Source organism: Panthera onca, chromosome B2, assembly GCF_046562875.1.
Source record: "Panthera onca isolate mPanOnc1 chromosome B2, mPanOnc1 haplotype 2, whole genome shotgun sequence".
NCBI lineage: Eukaryota > Metazoa > Chordata > Mammalia > Carnivora > Felidae > Panthera > Panthera onca.
In genome coordinates, this window is record NC_138343.1 from 40,750,020 (window position 1) to 40,774,620 (window position 24,601).

General features: G+C 44.0%; 1 protein-coding gene across 5 annotated transcripts in view; it reads left to right on the top strand.

The window, feature by feature from the left end:
* The window catches only part of BICRAL (BICRA like chromatin remodeling complex associated protein), a 108,960-nt gene that overhangs the window by 74,740 nt on the left and 9,619 nt on the right, over positions 1 to 24,601 (top strand). For 4 of the 5 annotated variants that reach the window (XM_060614389.3, XM_060614388.3, XM_081795741.1 and 1 more), the window contains 4 exons: positions 1,208 to 2,887; positions 21,152 to 21,257; positions 22,134 to 22,234; positions 23,982 to 24,043. In XM_060614389.3, coding sequence (XP_060470372.3) covers positions 1,208 to 2,887; positions 21,152 to 21,257; positions 22,134 to 22,234; positions 23,982 to 24,043 — 1,949 coding nt within the window. The remainder of the gene's footprint in view (positions 1 to 1,207; positions 2,888 to 21,151; positions 21,258 to 22,133; positions 22,235 to 23,981; positions 24,044 to 24,601) is intronic. The other variant, XM_060614392.3, reaches the window with a different exon arrangement.

Below are 24,601 nucleotides of genomic sequence, written 5' to 3' on the forward strand. Positions count from 1 at the left end.
AAACTGTGTATGACCATTCAGGATATATCCTTTGTTGTCTAGATATTGTTCCACAAAAAAAAACATCTCCTTGCTTTCATTTGCTTTCCCCATTTCCTTTCGGAGGACTCCTCAATTCCTACCACATTGGTCCTGCCTCAGCTGTTGAGGGTTGAGGGTCAAATGATCTAGTCTTCGGTTTTCTACCTAGTTCTTCCCATCATCTATGAGAATCTCTACACTTTTGCAAGGTTGCATTGACTTGTTTTTAATTTTTTTTCTTCATCTTTTTTTTAAATGTTCAGTGGCATTAAAATACTTATGAAATTTACCATCTTAACCATTTTTAAGTTCAGTAGTGTGAAGTACATTTGTGTTATCCCTACCTGTGGATTCCGTATCTTTTCTTTTATAAATTTTGACATGTCCCAAGAAAAACTGCTAGATAGTGGAGTATATCTTATTTATCACGTTCGTTTCTCTTCATATGCCTGTGTTGTCTCTAGTTGGAATGCCCATTCCTAAGGATTCCTTAAGGACAGAAACTAACACACAAGCGGGTGCTTGATGACTAAAATGTTGATGGACTTTTACTTTTGAATAGGACACTGAAATCGTTTTGAAAGCGGCGTAATAAGCGGATTCCTTCTAAGAAATCGAATGACCGCTCGCTCGTGTGGGAAGCTTGTTTTCATCTGGACTGGTCTTGCCTGGGGTGGTAGGGATAGAACTAGACATGTTCTGAGAAGCCCGGAATGACAGGGCTGAATCTGGGATACCTTCTGGACCTCTAACAGAACAGTACCCAGAACTCCCAAAATTCACTTAGATTCCTGTTGTGCAAAGGACTAGACATGGCTATTTCTTGGATACTTACACACCCTGGGCAGAGTCTCACTCAAGCCCTGGACTGGGAGCAGTCCTGAAAAATAAAGCCTTTGTCAGTATCTGAAAAAATGGAGCTAAACTCCAGGTGGTCATCAGTATGATCCTGTTATGTATCTATTTTCTATGAACTAATTTACCAGAGCGCTGAATGTGTACGCTTACAGAAATAATGTTAAACATCATCACGAAGGAAATTCAGTATCAGAATAAGCTGAGCACTTTGAAGAGCTGTGCCTGTTAGGCTTTATTCTATTCAAAAGTGAGGTTTGTGTTGTGTTGTTTTAAGAGCTTCTTTCAAAGGTTGGATATGCCAGGTAACATACTTGTGTATGTTTTTTAGAATGCTGATCCTAAGTCATCCCTCAAAGCCGTAAGCAACCAGCTTGGAGAAGGGCCCAGTGATGGACTGCCACTTTCAAGTAGCCTTCAGTTTCTTGAAGATGAACTTGAGTCTTCTCCTCTTCCCGATCTCAGTGAGGACCAACCTTTCGACATTCTTCAGAAATCCCTGCAGGAGGCCAATATCACTGAACAGACATTGGCAGAAGAGGCATATTTGGACGCCAGTATAGGTTCAAGCCAACAGTTTGCACAAGGCCAGCTTCATCCTTCTTCATCAGCATCGTTTACTCAGGCTTCTAATGTTTCGAATTACTCAGGTCAGACGCTGCAGCCTATAGGGGTGACTCACGTGCCTGTTGGAGCATCATTTGCAAGCAATACGGTGGGGGTGCAACATGGCTTTATGCAACACGTGGGGATCAGTGTGCCCAGCCAGCATCTGTCTAATAGCGGTCAGATTAGCGGTTCGGGTCAGATACAGCTAATTGGCTCCTTTGGTAATCAACCCTCCATGATGACTATTAATAACCTAGACGGATCTCAAATCATATTGAAGGGCAGCGGGCAGCAAGCCCCATCAAATGTGAGTGGAGGACTCCTGGTTCACAGACAGACTCCCAATGGCAACTCCTTGTTTGGGAGCTCCAGTTCCAGTCCCGTAGCACAGCCTGTTACCGTTCCATTTAACAGCACAAATTTTCAGACGTCTCTACCTGTGCATAACATCATCATACAGAGGGGTCTTGCACCAAATTCAAATAAAGTCCCGATCAATATCCAGCCAAAGCCTATCCAGATGGGTCAGCAGAATACGTACAATGTGAACAATTTGGGAATACAGCAGCACCACGTTCAACAAGGGATCTCCTTTGCCTCCGCCAGCTCACCCCAGGGCTCCGTAGTTGGTCCGCACATGTCTGTGAACATCGTAAACCAACAGAACACAAGGAAACCAGTCACCTCACAGGCAGTGAGCAGCGCTGGGGGTAGTATCGTTATTCATTCTCCCATGGGCCAGCCTCACACACCCCAAAGTCAGTTCCTCATACCCACAAGCCTTTCTGTCAGTTCTAACTCGGTACATCATGTCCAGACCATAAATGGGCAACTGCTTCAGACTCAACCTTCTCAGCTCATCTCCGGCCAAGTGGCCTCAGAGCATGTCATGTTGAACAGAAACTCTTCCAACATGCTCAGGACCAACCAACCATATTCTGGACAGATGCTGAACAACCAGAATGCCGCCGTCCAGTTGGTGTCTGGGCAAACGTTTGCCGCCTCTGGAAGCCCAGTGATTGTCAATCATGCTTCTCCTCAGATTGTTGGTGGACAGATGCCCTTGCAGCAAGCGTCACCAACCGTATTACACCTGTCACCTGGGCAGAGCAGCGTGTCCCAAGGGAGACCTGGCTTCACCACCATGCCCTCGGTGACCAACATGTCAGGACCTAGTCGGTTCCCTGTCGTCAGCTCATCCAGCACTGCCCATCCTAGTCTTGGGTCTGCGGTTCAGTCGGGTGCATCAGGATCAAACTTCACGGGAGATCAGCTGACCCAGCCAAACAGGACTCCAGTACCGGTCAGTGCGTCTCATCGTCTTCCAGTTTCTTCTTCCAAATCTACCAGCACCTTCAGTAACACCCCTGGAGCGGGAACCCAGCAGCAGTTCTTCTGTCAGGTACATTTGCTTTATCGCACAAATGTTGGGATGATTCCAGAAAAGGAAAATGGAATGTGTATTTCACAGAATATAATTTTCATCCTAAACTCCCAATTTATTCATTAACAACTCTCTTTTTTTTTCTTAAGTTTATTTATTTATTTTGAGAGAGAGAGAGCAGGAGAGGGGCAATGAGAAGGAGAGACAGAATCCCAAGCAGGCTTCACGCTATCAGCGAGGGACCCGATGTGAGGCTCGAACTCGCAAACTGTGTGTGAGATCATGACCTGAGCTGAGCTTAACCGACTGAGCCACCCAGGCTCCCCTCATTAACAATTCTTTTTTTCATTAACAATTTTCAACTTGTGATTGATTACCTTTTTTCTTCCTAATTAAAAAGATTTGTTTTTTACTTTTTATTTTATTTTTTTAGTTTAGAGAGAGAGAGTGTGTGTGCGAGCAGGGGGGAGGGGAGGCACAGAGGGAGAGAGAGAATCTTAAGCAGGCTCCACACTCAGCAAGGAGCCCGATGCATGGCTCGATCTCACGACCCTGGGATCATGACCTGAGCCGAAATCAAGAGTCGAACACTCAACTGACTGAGCCACCCAGACACCCCCTTAATTAATATTTTTCATCCATCATAGCATTGTGGTTTGGAGTGGGGCTCTAGAGTCAGTCTTATGGATTTTAATCTAAGCTTTATGACAATAGAGCAAGTCTTACTTTAACTTACCTCTGTAGACTTAATTTTCTTCATCAGCGAAATGGACATATATTCCCATGGGGTTATTGGGGAGATTAAATGAGATAATCCACACAAAGCACTTAACGTAGTCCCTAACAGCAAATAGCAAATACTCAATGAGAGCCAATTAATACATATACTTGATGAAATGTATGACAGGCATTTAAAATGAAAGCTTATGGTAGATTATTTACTTACATCATATAGTAAGCCGCTAGGTCATGTAACTATGGACTGGGTGGAGACGTTGTAACTGCTTCTTGGGTGTCAGTCAGAAAGGCTCAAGGACTCAGTACGATTCATCAGTGGGTAACTGCCCTGCACGGGAGGGATGTATACAGAGGGAGGGATCCAAAATTACCGTGGGCAGTTGGCAAACCCACAGAAGGATTATGTTTCTAAAAATCGTCTCAAATGTCATCAGCTTTGGTCCTGAACCCCTATCTGTGGATCCTTGAATTCCTCCTCTAGCTTCTAATTCACGCTCATCCTGAGCACTGTCCGTAGTTCCAGCTCCACACCCCGCTTTCACCTCTGTGGTCGACCCTGTTTCGTCCTCCATTTCCACTGCCTTGCTCCTCCATGTTTATTTATTTATTTATTAATGTTTATTTATGTTTGAGAGAGAGAGAGAGAGAGACACAGAGCATGAGCAGGAGAGGGTCAGAGAGAGAGGGAAACACAGAATCCGAAGCAGGCTCCACACTCCAAGCTATCAACACAGTGTCCAATGTGGGGCTCAAACTCACGAACAGTGAGATCAGACCTGAGCCGACGTCGGACGCTTAACCGACTGAGCCACCCAGGCACCCCTCCTCCATATTTAGATGTACTCAAAAACTTCTCCGTGCTGGGTACATCGATAGTTTTCAAACTGCATACCTTTGACTTAGTCATTCCACTAAGAGTCCTAGGGAAACAAAGATTATTTATGATCAAGGACATTCAGTGTATTACTTTCAGTGTCAGAGGTTGTGTGTGGGTGTGTTTTGAAATAATGTCAGACTTCTAGAAAAGTCAAAGTTGCAAGAAGAGTATAAAGAATTGTCATATACCCTTCACCAAGATTCCCCAAATGTTAACTTTTTACTACATTTGTTTTATCCTCCTCTTTCTCTCCCCTTGCCCCCCCATACACACACACACACACACACACACACACAATTTTGAGAGTAAATTGTAGGCATGATGCCTGTTTAGCCCTAAATACTTTGGACTTCAGTCTAAAAACGGAAACATTTGGGGCGCCCGGGTGGCTCAGTCGGTTAAGCGTCCGACTTCAGCTCAGGTCATGATCTCACAGTTGGTGAGTTTGAGCCCTGCGTCGGGCTCTATGCTGACAGCTCGGAGCCTGGAGCCTGCTTCAGATTCTGTGTCTGCCTCACGCTCTGCTCCTCCCCCACTCACACACTCTCTCAAAAATAAATAAATATTTTAGAAAAAAGAAAAAAATGGAAACATTTTCCCACATAAACATAGGTAGTACAGTTATCAAAACCAGGAAATTAGCATTAGTACAGCATTTTTACCTAATCTACAGACCTTATCCAGATTTAGTTGATTTTCCCAAGACTCCCATTACGGCGAAAGGGGGAAAACTTATTTTGTTTTGTTTTTATGGTCCAGGGTCACTGTCTAATTGTGTCATCATGTCTTTAAATCTGGAACATTTTCTCCATCTTTTTTGGTCCTTCATGACCCTGATATTTTTGAAGAGTACAAACCAATTTTTAAAAAAAATTTTTTTTTTTTTACGTTTATTTACTTTTGAGACAGAGAGAGACAGAGCATGAACGGGGGAGGGTCAGAGAGAGGGAGACACAGAATCTGAAACAGGCTCCAGGCTCTGAGCTGTCAGCACAGAGCCCGACGCGGGGCTTGAACTCACGGACCGTGAGATCGTGACCTGAGCCGAAGTCGGCCGCTCAACCGACTGAGCCACCCAGGCACCCCATAAACCAATTTTTATGTAGAATGTCCCTCAATTCACATTTCTCTGCTGTTTCCTCATGATTAGATCTAGGTCATACATTTTTGATAGGACTGCCGCAGAAATGATACATCATCATCATGTGGATTTGTCCCATTCCTGGTGGTGTAAACTTTGAACACTTGCTTAAGATGGTGTCCGATGCTTCTTAATAAGTTTCTTCTAGGAGATACTTTGACACCGTGTAGGTATCCAGTCACTCATCAAACTTGCACATACGTTAAGTTTCCGTTGATAATTCCTGACCAAATCCATTGTTATGGAATCTGCTATTGCTGTGATGGCCACCAAATAGAGATTTTCTGATTCCATCATATGTTCTACATTAATTGTTGGCATTCTTCTCTAAGAAAGCATTTCCTTTTCCTCTTTTACTTACATGTTTGTTTATATCAGTATGGACTCAGAGGTTCTTATTTTACTCAGTGGGTTATAAATTGTTGTAGTCACTTATCTTGATGCTCAAGTTACTTTGATGGCCACTGGGCACCCCTCCAAATTGGCTGCTGGTCCTTCTGACACATTTCCATTGTGCCTTGAGCACTTTCTTTAATTTCTGGCAAAACAAGATGTTCCGTGTTTATCTTTTATTTTCCTGACTCTGCCCTGGAACCAATCATTCATTTAAGGAGCCTCATTCCTTCTAGTGGAGAGCAGTATTTAGAAACTATGACCTGAGCACTACACGTTCATTGCTACTGACCTGGGACTTATATATATTTACACACCCCCAACATCTGTAGCTATTTATATATCAATCTGTATTAAAAGCAATGAGCTCCTATTGATACTTCCTATTCTAATCCAGGACCACTGGGTTCATTATTCAATTCTCTTTCTTTTCCATTTCCAAACATCTTCCATGTTTCCTCTTTTCTAACAGTGAGAAAGGCAACTCCACAATATATCTATATAGATATATAGGTATATATAGGTATAGATATATCTATACAGATATATAGATATAGATATAGATGTAGATATAGATATGTAGGTATAGATATATAGATAGATCGATATAGATATATAGATACAGATATATCGATATAGGTATATAGATACAGATATATAGATATAGGTATATCTATTTGCTCAATCCTAGAGTACACAGAAAATGGTTTCAGAATTGCTACCCCATACCACCATGAAAAAACAAACCTACTAATGAGACTTCAGCATCAGTCTACAGTTCTGTCTTTAGCCTAAAGGCATATGGTCAAAATACTGTGTTCTAAAATTACTTGGGTTAGTGCTTTTCCCTCCTCCCTTGGTGTAGTTATGCTATTCATTTGAAATATAGTCCTTCTTATTAATTGTAGGAGTCTTTCCCCACCACCCTTATTGATTATATCTATTTCATTTCTTTTGAAAGTGTGACCCATTAGCATGGCCCCAAAAGTCAGGGCTCTGCAGAAAGTATACCTTGAGCACCTCACTTCACCGTTCTCCCACCCCTCCATCCTCTCCGGCCAGTTCTCGGCCCCCTCTGTATTCACTGATCTCATTCGTTTCTAGTTATTTATCCTACATTTATTTTTACACAAATGAGCTGATATATGTAATGTGTTATGTCTAATTTCCCTTCCTTTTTTTTAATGTTTTTATTTATTTTTGAGAGAGAGAGAGAGTGCAAGCAAGGCAGGGGCAGAGAGAGGGAGACAGAGGATCCAAAGCAGGCTCTACACCAACAGCAGCAAGCCCGATGTGGGACTCAAACTCACCAATTGGGAGATCATGACCTGAGCCAAAGTCAGACACTCAACCAACTGAGCCACCCAGGTGCCCGCCACCCTTCCCTTCTTATTCAAGTATAGCATGCTGTAGATACTCTTCTATACTTTGGCTGCTAAAAAGTTTTCTAAAAACCCAAATGTCTAGGGGCACCTGGGTGGCTCAGTCAGTTAAGTCTCCGACTTCGGCTCAGGTCGTGATCTCAGGGTTCGTGAGTTCGAGCCCCACATCGAGCTTCCTGCAGTCAGCAAAGAGTCAGCTTTGGATCCTCTATTCCCCCACCTCTGCCCCTCCCCTGCTCGTGCTGTCTCTCTCTCAAAAATAAATAAAAATAAAATAAAAAATGTCTAATAATAGAAGAATGATTGGCTGTGATGAAAACTATGCAGCTATTTAAAATGTTTCCGAGGGGAACCTGCCTGGCTTAGTCGGTGGAGTTTGTGACTCTTGATCTCAGGGTTGTAGATTTGAGCCCCACATTGGGTGTAGAGATTACTTGAAAAAAAAGAAAAAATCTTTTTAAAAAAATTTTTTTAACGTTTATTTATTTTAACAGAGAGAGACAGAGCGTGAGTGGGGGAGGAACAGAAAGGAGGAGGCACACAGATTTTGAAACAGGCTCCAGGCTCTGAGCTATCAGCCCAGAGCCCGATGCGGAGCTTGAACCCATGGACCATCAGATCTTGACCGGAGCCAAAGTCGAATGCTTAACCGACTGAGCCACCCAGGCGCCCCCCAAAAAAGAAAATCTTTAAAAAAATAAAATAAAATATTTTCAAAAAATAACTTAAAGATTTGGGGAAATACTTACAAAATAATCTTTTAAGTGTACATTTAAATTTGAAATATTTAGGGGCGCCTGGGTGGCGCAGTCGGTTAAGCGTCCGACTTCAGCCAGGTCACGATCTCGCGGTCCGTGAGTTCGAGCCCCGCATCAGGCTCTGGGCTGATGGCTCGGAGCCTGGAGCCTGTTTCCGATTCTGTGTCTCCCTCTCTCTCTGCCCCTCCCCCGTTCATGCTCTGTCTCTCTCTGTCCCCAAAATAAATAAAAAACGTTGAAAAAAAAAATTTAAAAAAAAAATAAAAAATAAAAAATAAAAAAATAAATTTGAAATATTTAAAACGTGCATTTAAATGTACAATAAAGAGGGGCACCTGGCTAGCTCAGTCAGTAGAGCATACGAAACTTGATCTCAGGGTCATTAGTTAAAGCCCCACATTGGGTGTAGAGCTTACTTAAAAAAAATTTTTTTGGGGGCGCCTGGGTGGCGCAGTCGGTTAAGCGTCCGACTTCAGCCAGGTCACGATCTCGCGGTCCGTGAGTTCGAGCCCCGCGTCGGGCTCTGGGCTGATGGCTCGGAGCCTGGAGCCTGTTTCCGATTCTGTGTCTCCCTCTCTCTCTGCCCCTCCCCCGTTCATGCTCTGTCTCTCTCTGTCCCAAAAATAAATAAAAAATGTTGAAAAAAAAAAAAATTTAAAAAAAAAAATAAAAAAAAAAAATTTTTTTTAAATAAATGTATAAGATTGAATAAATAATTTGTTTTCACTCTTAGAAAAATGATGGGGAGAGACAATATGTTGAATTAGAAAACAGAAAACACTTGCTTATAAAACACCCAGAAATTTCATTAGAAAGAAATACAATATAACATTAACAGCAGTTCTCTGGATAGTAGATTTATAGATTATTCTCACTTTCTTCTAGTTTTAAAAACTTGCCCCACACAGGAGACATGATATCTGGACAGCATTTATCAAAACATTTATGCATTTTTAAAAATAAGTAAAATGTGCAGGCCATCTGGGTGGCTCAGTTGGTTAAGCACCCGACTTCGGCTCAGGTCATGATCTCACACCCAGTTCATGAGTTTGAGCCCCACATCGGACTCTGTGCTGACAGCTCAGAGCCTGGAGCCTGCCTCAGATTCTGTGTCTCCCTCTCTCTCTGCCTCTCCCCCACTCACGCTCTGTCTCTCTCTGTCTCTCAAAAATGAATAAATGTTTAAAAAAAAATAAGTAAAATATGCAACTGGTAGAAACTTAAAAACAGTTCCAAGAGAGTTGAGAGTGAAAAGTAAGTCTTCCTGCCAGTTCCCAAGTTTCTCTCCGAAAGCCTGCCACCGCGTCTAGGTTCTTTCTCTGTATTCTCCCTGAAAGAGCCTCTACGCATACGGACGGGCACAAATAACTGCAGACGTCTGCTTAACTCTGCAACACGCCATGGGTGGTTTTACTTAATTCCATAACTTGAGGATTGTTTTCATATCAGTATGTGTTGATCTGTTTTATGTTTGCTGTTATTAATGATACATAATCAGCTACGGCATGATCTCTCTTTAACCCCTGTGTAACAAATAATGCCTTGATAAGGAAAAAAAAAAGTCTGTCTGAGTCCTAAAAGTTTCAGTTATCCAGAGGTAACAAGAAGCCTCCACTGGCAGCTCCAGAGTAATTTTTTGTGACCTTTAATGCCAAAAAGTATTGGGAACTAGGTCAGTTGCATCAGGCGTATTGGAGTAAGGAGGACACAGCCTTGGAGACCGCATAGTTAGAAAAGTAATGTTGAGGTGTTATCTAAATTTTAACCCCCCAGAACATCCAGGAACACTTAACAGTGACTCTCTTTTTTACTTTACAATTTCCGTGTAAAATTTCTGTATAAATTACTTTATAGAATGTTGTAATAAACAAAAACACCGGGGCGCCTGGCTGACTCAGTCAGAAAAGCATGCAACTCTCGATCTCAGGGTCGTCAGTTCAAGCCCCACGTTGGGTGTAGAAATTACTTAAATAAATAAATATTAAAAACAGCAACAACAATAACAACACCATTCCCAGGGACCTTCCATGTTTGTCTATTTAGGGAAATTTAATTCAGCAAGTTTTGATCCTGTAAGAGTTAACTCTACAGAGGAGTAAGTTTCTAAATATAAATTTTATTTGGTTTTAGCATAGAAAATACATGTATTTGGTTTAAAATCCAAAAAGTACAGAAAGGTATATACTGTAGTGAAAATTTCCCTCCTTCTGTCCCCCAGCCATCCAGTTCCCTGCAGGCAACCAATGTAACCAGTTTCTTGTAGAGTGAAGTTAAGTCCCCACCCCACCTTTTGTATTGTGAAAACTTCCCAAACCCACAGAAAACTTGGAAGAGTACAGTGAACCCATTCACATAGATTCATCTGTTGTTTATATTTTGCAACATTTGCTTCACCTGTGTGTGTCTTGTGTTTCTCTGTCTCTACATACACACTCACACACACACCCATACCACCCACATACACACACACACACACACACACACACACACACACACACTTTTGTCTCTGAACCATCTTGAAAAGTTTCAAATGTCATGACCCCTTACCCCTGAATACTTCACCAGCTATTTAATAAGAACAAAGGGCCGCCTTCAACGCAGCCACAATATCACAACCAAAAAAGTTAACATTAATACACTGCAGTTGTATCAGATTTTTTCCAGTTGACCCAATAATTTCCTTTACAACAGTGTTTCATTCCAGAATCCAGAGAGCACTGACATCATCTGTTGTCACATCTCTAGTCCACAGCAACCCAGATCATTTGTCTTGTAGAGTGGCCTCAGTGTGGCGGTCTCTGATTGTGACTTCACGATCAGAGTCAGGCTAAACAGTTTCGGCAAGACACAGAATGTTGAGCTGTCCTATTATTGGTGTGATCACTTGGCTAAGGTGGCTTCTGCTAGGTTTTTTCTCCTCCAGGTATTCAAAGGTACATTTTTTCCGTTTGTAAAGCAGAAATGATCTCCAGGATGGTGCTTTGGGACCTTGTGACTATCCTCTTTCCCAGTCTCTCATCCAGTGATTTGAGACTCTGAGCCTCACCGGAATATTAATTACATCAGTGGTTGCAAAATGGGGATTTTCTAATTGTATTCTCCTATCTATAGTTATTGGCTGGGACTTTTCCAGAAAGAGCTTTTTCTTTCCTTCTCTCTCTCTCTCTCTTTTTCTGAATAACACTATGAACTCAGTTTGTCTGGGGCGGGGGGAGTTGCATTCATTTTTAAACATTTTATTATGGGGGATTTTAAACATGAACAAAAGTAAACAAAATAGTGCAGTGAGCCCCTGTGCACAATTAGCTTCAGTGCTTACCAACTCATGGCTGTGCTTGTTCATCCATCCCCAGCTAAATTCCCCCACCCCCTGCCCAACATCATTGTGAGGCTAATCCAGACATAGAAATTCATCTGTGATAGTTTAGTGCCTGTCTCTAAAAGATCATGCATTCTTTTTGTAGTTAATGTTGCATTCTGTTGCTTTCATTATTTTTCTTTTTGATGCCTAAAGTGTCCCAAATGTGGTCAGTGGAGGCCTGCTAAAGACGGCTTCTATACTTTCGACACGGCCGCATCTACTTTGAGAATTTCGTGGCCCAAGACGCTGTGGGCATGTCTTCCGATTACCTAAACCTATTATCTCAGACCTAGAATCAGCCATTTCTCCAAAGAGTCCTGTCAACTGAAATCCCTGAATGCAGAGAATAATTTACAGGATTTAAACTTTCTTGTAAACAGATTAATATTCAAAAGTCAGTGATTAAAGGAGGCAGTTTACAACAGTTTAACCTGCCAAACACAAGTAAACATGTTAATTTAAGTCCAAATCTCCGCAGATCACTAGCAGATTTAGTAGCTTGTAAATTCTTCCAGGGCAGCACCCACCATGCTTGCGGGTGTTGGTTGCCATAGTGACCACCCAGCCCCCCCCCCCCCCCCCCATCCCTCCCTGCCCCTCCCTGCTTTCCTTTCCCTCCAGCTCAGCCTGATAACCTTACTGTGGAACCACTGGATTTTCAGACACCCAGACTTCAAAATCTAGGTGTTTTTTCCTCTCCTTCTATACTTTTAATGACTAAATCCTACAGATTGGTCTTTGAAGGTCTCATATCTATTCTTTCCAATAGTAACAAAAATAACGATCATATTGTTGACAACTGGTACATGCCAGGGGCTCTCCATATTAGTGATAATCCTTACCTTGGGGCTACAAGTAGATACTGTTTCCACTTCACAGTCTAGAAGATAGAGGTTCAGAGCATGGCCAAATTGCTTAGAGAAGCAGACTGTACCTGCTAGCTGGCTATACTGTACTCTTTTCTGTTTCTCTCCTTTTCTGCATCCTTGCCCTGAACTAGACTTTAAGAGGGACTGCAATATAATGGGGAAAACAAGAGTTGGATTAGCAGTCAGAGCTTGCTTGTAGGTCCTTCTCTGCCAGGGATGGGTTTTGTGAACTAAGTTTGCATCTTAAACTCTCTGAGCCCTAATTTTCTCTTCTCTAAAATGAGGAACCCTAGCTATGCAATCAAATCACCTGGGGAGCTTTTTAAAAATATGGATGCCCGGGCCTCTCCTCCATAAATTCTGGTTTAAACGGTCTGGAGAAAGGACTCTAAGCATCAGCATTTTTCAAAAGCTCCCCAAGTGATTCTAAAGAGCAACCAGGGTGGAGAACCACTGAGTTTAGATGATTTCCAAGGCCCAATCTGACCCTAATACGTGGACAAATGTAGCAATTATCTGGGTGATTGATTTGCCTTCTGCCTCTTCCTAAAGGCAGATTTCCACCACAGTAATCTTCCTAAAACATTTGCTTGGTGACCTGAGACTCCCCATCGCCACAGGAGAAAATACAACCCCCTGGCCATTAGTTAAGCTTCTCTAGTCGAAAACCCTCCATTTTAGTGAGGCTGACCCCTCCTCCCCACCTCCCTGACTGGCCAGACTCATTGTGAGCCCCATGTCTTTACTGACATGGGCATTCATTACACACGCTTTCCTAACAGGTAGAAATGCATCCTGTCCTTCAGGCCCCCACCCAAAGCCCCTAAAAGAGTGAAGCCTTTTTCCAGTGTCCCCAGATCTCTTCTCTGCACTTTTCGTTCATACTGCTCAACGGGTGCATAATCACTTACTGTGTTAAATGTTTCCTTCTTTCCTTCCTCCCTTCCTTCCTTCATTCCTGCCTTCAACAGTATTTTAGAACCTCCCACGGCTACACCAGTCAGTTGCAGAGCAGGAGGCAGACAGATAAGCTGACAGCCACAGAGCACTGTTTTAGACACTCCGGTAGAAGTAATATACCAGATTACCTGTCTACCAGACTGCCTGGGTGGCTCAGCTGGTTGAGTGTCCAACTTCAGTTCAGGCCATGATCTCACGGTTCATGAGTTTGAGCCCCACGTTGGCTCTGTGCTGACAGCTCAGAGCCTGGAGCCTGCTTCGGATTCTGGGTCTCCCTCTCTCTCTGCTCCTCCCCTGCTTATGCTCTGTCTCTCTCTTTCATAAAAAAAAAAAAAAAAACCACATTAAAAAATTTTTAAAAAGTAAGTAATCCAGAGCTCCAGGCTCAAGAAAGACACCTCTAACCCAGATGGGATGGTTGGGGAAGGTTTCCTTGAGATAGTGACTTCTGACGGAGACCTACTAAGGGAAGGAAGAGTTAACCCAGGTAGCAAGGGCCTGAGCGAAGAATGTTCCAGCAGTGGGAACAGCAGTGCAAAAGCCTAGGGAGAGAAGAGACCGTGATACTGAGGAGACAGCAAAGCAAGTTCAGATGAGATACAGCAGATTTAGGCAGGAAAGGTGAGCAAGGACCAAATCATACAGGACCTTTATCTGGCACGTTAAGGAGCTGGTGTCATAATCTAAGCATGAAATACTGAAGACCTACACTAGCCTGGTGGCACTAGAGATTGTGGGAATGGAGTAGTTTGAAGACACTTAGGTTAGACCTTCTGATTGACTGGCTATAGCAGAGAGATAAGAATGACACTCTGGACAGTGACACCAGGTACACTGAGATAGAGAACATGAGAAGGAGTTGTGGTTTGAAGGGAAATTATGAGTTCAGTGTAGGGTATGTTTGCCAAGCCTGAAAACCTGTAGGACAACCAAAGTGTATGATAAACAGCTATCTATACCAAAGCACAGGACCAAAATGTGGACGCAAATGAGACTGACCACCATATCCATTGTAAGTGAAGTGGTAGAAGTGGATGAAATGGATCAGGGTGAATGTGTGAATAAAGAAAAAGTGGCCAGAAGAGAACCCATGGCACCTTGCTACTTAGGAGATTAGGAGAAAGAAGAGTCCACAGATGAGACTCAGAAGATTCCAGAGAGGAGGAACCAATAGGGTCCAGCATTCTGGACGCTAAGAAAAGAGAATGTTACAGGCAGGAGGACAGAGGTCTACAGAGTGAAGCATCACTGAGAAGCCAGTGGAGGTAAGGATTGGGATGTTTCTGACAACATTAGCAATGAGGAGGCAGCTGCTGACCTTGGTAAGACTTGTTTCCATGGAGTGTCGGTTGTGGAAGCCAGAAAGATTGAAATAGACCAGGGAGAGACTGGAAGGTGTGGTCATGAGCACACATAACATTCAGAAAGATGAAGGTAACTGAAGCTGCAGGATGTAGGGCCGAGGGAATTCGTTTTTTAGGATACGGGAAAGGCTTGAGCTTTTTTTCTCAAAGCTGGATGGGAAGGAGATGGACATGACTTCCAGGGCACTGGTGGGATTCTTTGTAGTAAAGAGGAGGGATGCCTGTGCCATTGTAACAACAGAAGCAAGGAAAGGTCGAGTGGGGATGCAGGGAAGGGTGTAGCTGTGGTGGTAGAGTTGAACGCATTTGCACCTGGCTTACGGGTTTGAAGACAGTGAAATAGCGTTGAGTGGAAAATGAGCAAAGGTGCTGGCTGGGAGAAAGAAAGGACCACACAGGCGTGAGGGCCCAGTTGAGGATAGAGGCCATAATTACAGTATGCTGATGAGCCGTGTTGGGGTAGGTCTGGGTTAGTTCTGGATGGTGAACTTCCCAGAGGTCAGAGACCGTGTTGGTGTCCTTCGGCCGCCTTCTCTGTGGTTGACCATGGTGCCCTGTACACAGCCGACGCCCAGGTGCCTTCATCGAGGTACTTTGGGTTGCAACTCTCAGAAACTCACCATACGCCTGGGTGGCTCAGTCGGTTGAGCGTCCGACTTCGGCTCAGGTCATGATCTCACGGTTTGTGGGTTCGAGCCCCACATCGGGCTCTGTGCTGACAGCTTGGAGCCTGGAGCCTGCTTCGGATTCTGTGTCTCCCCACCTCTCTCTACCCCTCCCCCACTCAAGCACTGTCTCTCTCTCTCTCTCTCTCTCTCTCTCTCTCTCTCTCATTAAAAACATTAAAAAATTTTCTAAAAAACGAACAAACTCACCCTAACACATTTAGCAAAAAAGGAGAACATTCAGGAAGTCCAGTGTAGCTCCTTATAAGGTCAGAAATCAGGCTTCTGCTGTTCCCTCAGCCTGTTCAAGATAGCGTGGCCTTTTATCTGTCCTTCATTGTTCTCTCTCACTCTTCTCCACCAAAATGGCCACCTCAGGCCGGCTTCCGATGCAAATGCAGTGGTTTCCAAAACTTAGCAGTGCCTAAGAATCAAGAGAGCTTTTTGGAATTTTAAATTCCTGGGGTGCCTGGGTGGCTCAGTCACTTGAGCGTCAGGCTTTGGCTCAGGCAGTGATCTCACAGTTTGTGAGTTCAAACCCCGCGTTGGGCTCTGTGCTGACAGCTCAGAGCCTGGAGCCTGCTTCGGATTCTGTGTCTCCCTCTCTCTCTCTGCCCCTCCCCACTCATCCTCTGTGTCTCTCTCTCTCAAAAATGAATAAACATTAAATAAATAAATAAATAAATACAAGAATTTTAAATCCTTTTTTTTTTTAACGTTTATTTATTTTTGAGACAGAGAGAGACAGAGCATGAACGGGGGAGGGACAGAGAGAGGGAGACACAGAATCTGAAACAGGCTCCAGGCTCTGAGCTGTCAGCACAGAGCCCGACGTGGGGCTCGAACTCACGAACTGTGAGATCGTGACCTGAGCCAAAGTCGGACGCTTAACCGACTGAGCCACCCAGGCGCCCCTTTTTTTTTTTTTTTTTTTTTTATTTTTTTTTTTTAACATTTATTTATTTTTGAGACAGAGAGAGACAGAGCATGAACGGGGGAGGGGCAGAGAGAGAGGGGGACACAGAATCGGAAGCAGGCTCCAGGCTCTGAGCCATCAGCCCAGAGCCCGACATGGGGCTCGAACTCACGGACCGCAAGATCGTGACCTGAGCTGAAGTTGGACGCTCAACCGACTGAGCCACCCAGGCGCCCCCTTTTTTTTTTTTTTTTTAACGTTTATTTATTTTTGAGACAGAGAAGAATTTTAAATTCCTAAGCCCACATTGGATTTCTGAATCTTGTGGCTAGAACCCAGAAACTTGGTATTTCAGAAGCTCCCCAGGTGATCTTGATGCAGCTAGTCTATAAACCTGCATTTGAGAGCCACTGCCTTTGGGTATCCATTCCCCACCACCACTCAAAATTCCCAGCAGAAGCTTAATGACCCACTGTGGCTCAGTAAGCCATAGCCAGAGGAGCAGGGCCATGGGTGACACGAAGTGACCATACAGGGCCTCTACTGCTGTATACAGGACCTTTGTTCAAATTAAGAAAAAGTGCCCCTCTGAGCCAAAATAGAAAAAGGTACCCCTCTGGGTGGATAAACTGCTCCATTGGCAGGATTGGCACTTTTATTTTATTTAAAAAATTTTTATTACAGAAAGAGCAGGGGAGGGGCAGAGGGAGAGAGAAAGAATCTTAAGCAGGCTCCATGCTGAGCGTGGGATCGACATGGGGCTCAATCCCACAACCCTGGAATCATGACCTGAGCCCAAATCAAAAGAGTTGGGCGCTCAACCAACTAAGCCACCCAGGGGCCCCAAGCTTGGCACTTTTAGATGGAAGAAAAAGTGCTCCTTCCTTTCCTAAAGTTTAACCCTCGATGCCTCTGGCAGGTAACACACCTTTGTGTCTTCAACCTTCCTGGCTCCAACCCGTTTCTGTGGCAATAGGACAACTCCCAGAGGGGAGTGTGGCTGGACAGAGCCCCCCAGTGGTCTCCCTCATTCAGTAAATGCCTGTTGTTAGGTGAATATTGTCTTGCTAGGTTGTAATTGGTTTCTTTCAAAGTATACCCCAGAAGGGAAGGTTGACATATCAAATATTTTGATTTGTTGGGGTTCTTCTGTATGTTTACATGATATCAAAGATAATCCATAGGATCTAAAGCATTAAAATGTATACTGATGTTAGCAGATTTCTTAGAGCCAAATTCTCAACAAAGTATCCTTAAACAGTCTGTTTGTCAAGAAAATGTATTTAAAGAGCAAGGCTTCTCTAAGAGTTCAGGAAACAGGACAGGTGGTAAATTTCACTTCTGGAAAAGATGGTCAGTTGTGGGCAACCTGAAGTTTTGGGGAACAGGAGAGAAGTGATGGATCCTGAGGGGTTGGGGGGTGGGCTGGGAGGAGGGACGGACCCCCGTGACGTGCACTGCAGTGGAATTCATTCACACAGTTTACTGAATAACTGTTTGCTGTGCGCTCACTGTGGTGCCGGCCCCGTTCTGGTGCCAGGAATACAGCAGTGACCCAGACAGACCAAAGTCCGGCCCTGAAAATATGTAGACTGGGAGCGGGCAGCTAACTTCTGGAGACAGAGTGGTCCCTAAGGCACAGAGCTTTCCGAACATACAGACCAGCTGGACTGAGGTTATGCCACTGCAGGGCCCAGGCCAGGCTCCCCCCATGCATTCTGACTCTAACACCACCCTGGCCCTACCCGCCCCAGCCCAACCTGTGCAATTACCCCACAGTGGGATAACTGGAGTGACCGTCCTCCTCCCGAGGGAAGGCGTACTTGAGGACACAGGCAGGGGTAAGATGAAAACGCACTGATGCCAATGCTTGGCACCCACACAGGTGGGCAAGGGGACTACAAAACACTCCAACATGTGCTCAAACGAGAGGGTCCCCTTCAGACAGTTTCCTTGTTTTTGTTTTTTTTTTAATTTTTTTTTTAACATTTATTTATTTTTGAGACAGAGGGAGACAGAGCATGAACGGGGGAGGGTCAGAGAGAGGGAGACACAGAATCCGAAGCAGGCTCCAGGCTCCGAGCTGTCAGCACAGAGCCCGACGCGGGGCTCGAACTCATGGACCGCGAGATCATGACCTGAGCCGAAGTCGGCTGCTTAACCGACTGAGCCACCCAGGCGCCTCAGTTTCCTTGTTTTTAGACACAACAGTACTTTCATTTTCAGGCTTGGACATGAGGTTGTTCTGGGTTTTTTTCCCTTTCACTCTTCTGTGTTGTGAAAGAGCACACATTTAGAAAAAAATGTGGAAGACATGATCGAACAGTTAACAAAGAATTCAAAAGCAAATTCCCATCCACATAACCACTCAAGAAATAGAATATTGCCAAGTAGCCCCAGAAACCAGCCCCCTCTATATGCCTTCCGAACCACAGCCCTTCTCCTGACTTTCCTGGTGATCTCTTTCTTGCTTTGCTGTATAGTTTTATCGCTTATGTATGCAGGGGGGTTGTTTGTTTGTTTTTTAATGTGTATTTATTTATTTTGAGAGAGAGCACATGAGCAGAGGAGGGGCAGAAAGAGAGAATCCCAAGCAGGCTCCAAGCTGCCAGTGCAGAGCCCGATGTAGGGCTCAATCTCACGAACCATGAGATCAGGACCTGAGCGGAAGTCGAGAGTCAGATGTTTAACCCACTGAGCCGCCCAGGTGCTGCTGTAGGAATTTTGTTTCGTTCATCTGTTTAGTAACTGTGAATCATTTTAGGTCATGTCTGATAAGTAAGGTGGAAGATCAGGCTGGGTAATGCCATTTTTATTAAAAAAAAAAAAGTTGTATACTCTAAAGCAGTAAGGATGACTGACATTCTTCTGTTTCGTGCGAACTAGGCACATTGGGAAAAATTCCCAAACTGTGTATTAACAGCACTACTGTAAGGACTGCGGTCACTGGAACATATTCACTCTGGTCCATCTATTCTTGGTGGTCTGGTTAGTTCAGAGTTCCACGTAGTATATAGCCTTGCCCTGTGAAGCCACATTTTCCCAACTTTTATCTGTTTGTTTTTTATTCAAGGTGGCCCTTAGTGTTCATCCCCTGGAAATATCTGAGAGGGTCCTCACCGTTTTCCCCAGACCTCCCCGCAACCCCAGTGTCCTCCGTGTGGACAGCTACCAACACTAGGAGAGCAGAGTTATGTTCTAGGTGAAATGCTGTGAACACTGGAAAATTTCCCCTCCGGGTTTTGTTACTAAAAATGTATTAGCTGTCTGCATAGAATGGTGTGGGTCTGACCTTCCCTGCTAATGGAAGGATGAGCAAGGTGACCATTTCCAACTTTGTAGTGACCTCTTCCTTCTGGGGTGATGTCACATCTCTCTCAGGGCACCTGGGTGGCTCAGTCAGTTAAGCATCTGACTTCAGCTCAGGTCATGATGTCAGTGTTCGTGAGTTCAAGCCCTGCGTCAGGCTCTGTGCTGACAGTGCGGAGCCTGCTTGGGATTCTCTCTCTCTCTCTCTCTCTCTCTCTCTCTCTCTCTCTGCCCCTCCTTCCCTCCCTCCCTCTCTCTCTCTCTCTCTCTCTCTCTCTCTCTGTCACCCAAAAATAAATAAATAAACACTAAGGACACAAAAAGGATGTATAGCTCTAAAAAGAAATCCCTCTCCATTTTTGTATTAGAAGAGAGAACCAAATAGATAATTGATCGCTTAGAATAGAAATGTCAGCATGAACTTACTTGGCCAATGGTCAGGCATTGCTAAAGACTGTGTGAGTGCCCACACATGAATGGTTGGTGGGAACATTTTAATCAGGCCAAGGTCATAGTTTAAGTCCCCCGTGGGGATGGCTGCACTAAATTCTCAATCCACTGATAGAATAGAAAATATAAAACTGAAGAAAAAACTCTGAAAACTTATTGCACTATGAAGCAGTAATGACACAGAAGGTTAAAAATTGAGAGCAATTTATTTTTTTTTAATTTTTTTTTTTTAACGTTTATTTATTTTTGAGACAGAGAGAGACAGAGCATGAACGGGGGAGGGTCAGAGAGAGGGAGACACAGAATCTGAAACAGGCTCCAGGCTCTGAGCTGTCAGCACAGAGCCCGACGCGGGGCTCGAACTCACGGACCGTGAGATCATGACCTGAGCCGAAGTCGGACGCTTAACCGACTGAGCCACCCAGGCGCCCCAAAAATTGAGAGTAATTTAAAAGCCCTTTATCATCTTCCTTTAAATGGATCATAGAGATAACAGATCTTTTTAGAGCTACAAGGAACTTGTCAGTCCCTAAACTTCATCCAGTTCATGTCCTCATTTATAGAAAAGAAGCACATCACCCTGATGTTGACATGATGTGAACGGGAGACGTACCGGTGGCAGGGGTGACACGTACTCTAGATCATCTACACAGCAGTGCGTGCTCACAGTAGGTTTGGGGCTGGCGCTTGGACCCTGACCAGGTGCTCAGAGTCCGTGCAGCACCCCGCCCCCCTAGGTTCTGGTAGTTGGGATCATAGTCCCTGCAGGCTAGAAAATTACTGCGGATAGAAAGTGAGCTTCTGGCTCTGCCTTTGTGTCTGGGCACCACAGTCCCGGGGCAAGAAAGCAGTCTGGCATCAACTCAGCATCCCCGTGAATGGCACTGAGAAAATTCGGCTCGCCTGTAGCGTTTTAAAGGGCGCTGCTTGCGGTCCTCCCAGCGTGGTAGGAGAGTGACGGAAAACTCTGCTTTTGTTTTGTAATCTAACCTGACGGTGATGCCGGGTAGGCATTAACTGGCCTAATTGGTGTTTTGAGGAATCTGTTACAGCCTTTAGTCACGAAATTAACTTTTCCTCTTGGCAATATTTTTCGCAGGCTCAGAAAAAAGGTTTGAATCAGACTTCCCCCATATCCGCTTCCAAGACCACAGATGGCCTGAGGCAAGCACAGATCCCTGGCCTCCTGAACACCGCACTGCCAGGTCAGGAGCCTTCACAGTAATCTCCCCTCAGCCGTCCCCTGTCTCCCCAAATCCAGAGGACACTCTCTTCCCACCCCTCACCCTGCATGTAGCCCTTCCCATTCAGCCTCCTCCCCACCCTGACCGTTCCTTCTGCCTCCTTTCCCCCCCGAATGATAAACCATGTTGCAATCCCCACTTTCATTTTATACACTACTAAGAAAGAAAAACAAAACGCACTTCTAATTAAATTATGACGCACTTAATTTGGGGGGAAATGTGCTGCTCGGAAACAACAAAGTCCAGTGTCCTATGGCACAAGGGACTCTGTAACTATCCTCATGTCATTTTATTTATATATATTTGGAATCCCCCCCCCCCCCCCCCCCGCCAAGACTAAAAATATTGTGGGCTATGTCTTCCGTTCCTTCTAAAGTTTTGAATACCTGCACTGCTCAGTAAATACTGAAAAAGACAAAAGCAGGAACACTTGTAATCAGCCTCCTGCTTGGGCCTCCCATCCCTTACATCGTTCGTGAGCATTTTGGGGTGTCGTAATCCTGGCTGGCTGTCCAGTAATACTGCCGTAGTGACTGGCTCGAGGCCTGTTCCTCAGACCTTCGATAATTCGAAACTGTAGCACTGGCAGCTTTTATTTATTCCCATTGATTTATGTATCTACTTTCTATTTATTACCACGTAGTCTTTACTAATCCTGACATCTGCCGCTAGGGCTTCTGTAGATAAGTGTACTTCCCACCGTCCTTCCTCAGAGCAAGCATTCATGATAAAGAAATCCTTCTCAGAACATTCAGTAACCCACATCCATTGGCCTCTAGGGGTGATATAAGGGGCCCGATTGACTGTTTCTGTTGTCTTATGTGTTCATTCTAATAGGGCAGGATTCTGGAAGCAAAGTTATACCGGTGTCCTTAGGAACCGCACAGCCACAGCAGGAAAAGGTAGTTGGATCATCTCCTGGCCAGCCAGCTGTGCAGGTAGAGGACAATTTGCATAGCTTCTTCCTAAGGTTGAGCATAATTGGGAGGAAATGTAGTTGTGTCATCTCCCGCTTGGTGGTTGCCGCCTGGTATCATCTACACACAAAAGTGTGCTTGGTCACTGAAGACCTTTCCGACAGGCCAGGCTGTGTTCTGTTAATGTTTATGGGGTTCATGTGTCTATTCTATTTCTCACATTACAGCACTGTCATTTCCTCATGAATTAATAATAGACTGGAAGCTGGGGCTCCTGGGCGGCTCAGTCGGTTGAGCATCCGACTTTGGCTCAGGTCGTGATCTCACAGTTTGTGAGTTCGAGCCCCGCACTGGGCTCACTGCTGTCAATGGGGACCCTCGGATCCTCTGTCCCCCTCTCTCTGCCCCTTCCCCGCTCACGTTCTCCTTCTCTCAAAAATAAACATTAAAACAATAATGATAACCATAATAATATACTAGTAGCCGATACATAGTAGGCACTAAAAACATGTAGTTTACTATTCAGTGGTGTCACTCATTATCATAACTGAAGTAGATCTGTTCCTCTTAGTTATACCAAGAGTTTTTTATTTTTCTGCTGTAGCAACCAGGAATATATGAAATAGTCTGTTTCTGTGGTCTTTTAACCCAACCACTGATCTAAAAAGGAAGGAAAAATATTTTTGTTTTCAGCTTGCTGAGCCCTTAGTTTCTTCTCAATCAAACCCCAATTCATAGTTTAATGAAACTTGTTATAGTCTGGGCCCGCCTGGAATACTCCGTGAAGGATCTGGTTCAGTTCTCAGATTCTGACATAAGTCATGTTTGTTCCCTTAACATTGACATAAGAAATGCCCTACCATGGGCACCTGGCTGGCTCAGTCAGTAGAGCTCACAACTCTTGATCTAGGGTCATAAGTTTGAGCCCCATGTTGGGGTGTAGTTTACTTAAAGGAAAAAAAGAGAGAAATTACCTACTAAATCACACACCTTGACTGTAATAGCTAAGGGATTTTCAGATGTTCATGGAGTTGGTACCCACAAATATACTTCACAAATCTAATGATGCATTTATAGAGTTGGAGATTCAGGCTTTAAATACAATCCCTTCCAGGGAACTGATAGTACAGCTTTCCATAATCTTGACACAGTGTGACTTTGCTACATGGGTCTGTGGACTGGCTTGTTTTATTTTTTTAGCGGGGTACAGTCCCCATTCTTAGAATATGCTCTTGAGGGGCACCTGGTGGCTCAGGCAGTTGAGCGTTAGACTCTTGATTTCAGCTCAGGTCATGGTCCTAAGGTGTTGGGATTGAGTCCCACATCGGGCTCTGCGCTGAACGTGGAGTCTGCTTAAGACTCTGTCTCTCCCTCTGCCCCTCTCCCCGACTCACACACTCTTTCTCTGTAAAATAAAAAATTAAAACAAAGGTTTTTAATTAAAATCAAAACAAAGGGGTGTTTGGGTGGCTCAGTTGGTTAAGCATCCAGCTCTTGATTTCAGCTCAGGTCATGATCTCACAGTCTGTGAGTTCGAGCCCCACGTTGGCTCTGTGCTGACAGTGCACAGCCTGCTTGGGATTCTCTCTCCATCTCTCATGCTTGTGCGCTCTCTCTGTCTCTCTCAAAATAAATGAATAAACTTAAACTTAAAAAAGAATATGCTCTGGATAGGGAATTGAAAATATCTGTAACATAACTATGTGTAACTACATTCTGCTTATTGTTTCTACGAAAGGGAGTAATAAGAGGTATGTTTTGTCTTTAGGTGGATAGTCATTCAGGAGGACAAAAGCGGCCTGCTACAAAACAACTAACTAAAGGAGCTTTGTAAGTGACCCTTGGAAATGACTCATTTTGACCATTTCTCTAGGTTCCTAACCTTCAATAAATATACAACAGAAGTCAGGTTATAATGTATATATATATATATATATATATATATATATATATATATATGTGTGTGTGTGTGTGTGTGTGTGTGTGTGTGTGTGTGTGTGTGTGTGTGTGTATGTGTGTGTGTGTGTGTATACAATGTGTGTGTGTGTGTGTGTGTATATATATATAATGTATATAATATTTTTTTAATGTACTTTGAAAATAATTTCCTACAGTTTGTTTCTATTAGGACCTATAAATACAGTGACCCTTGAACATCACGGATTTGAACTGTGCAGGTCCGCTTATACGCAGATTTTTTCTGATAAATGCAGAAAATGTATTTTCTATCGATGTATTTTCTGTTCCTTACGATTTTCTTAATAACGTTTTCTTTTCTCTGTATAATGCATATAATATAAAAACTATATATTAGTGGACTGTGTAATCAGTAAGGCTTCCAGTCCACAGGAGGCCATTAGTAAAGTTTGGGGAAAGTCAAGTTCTCTG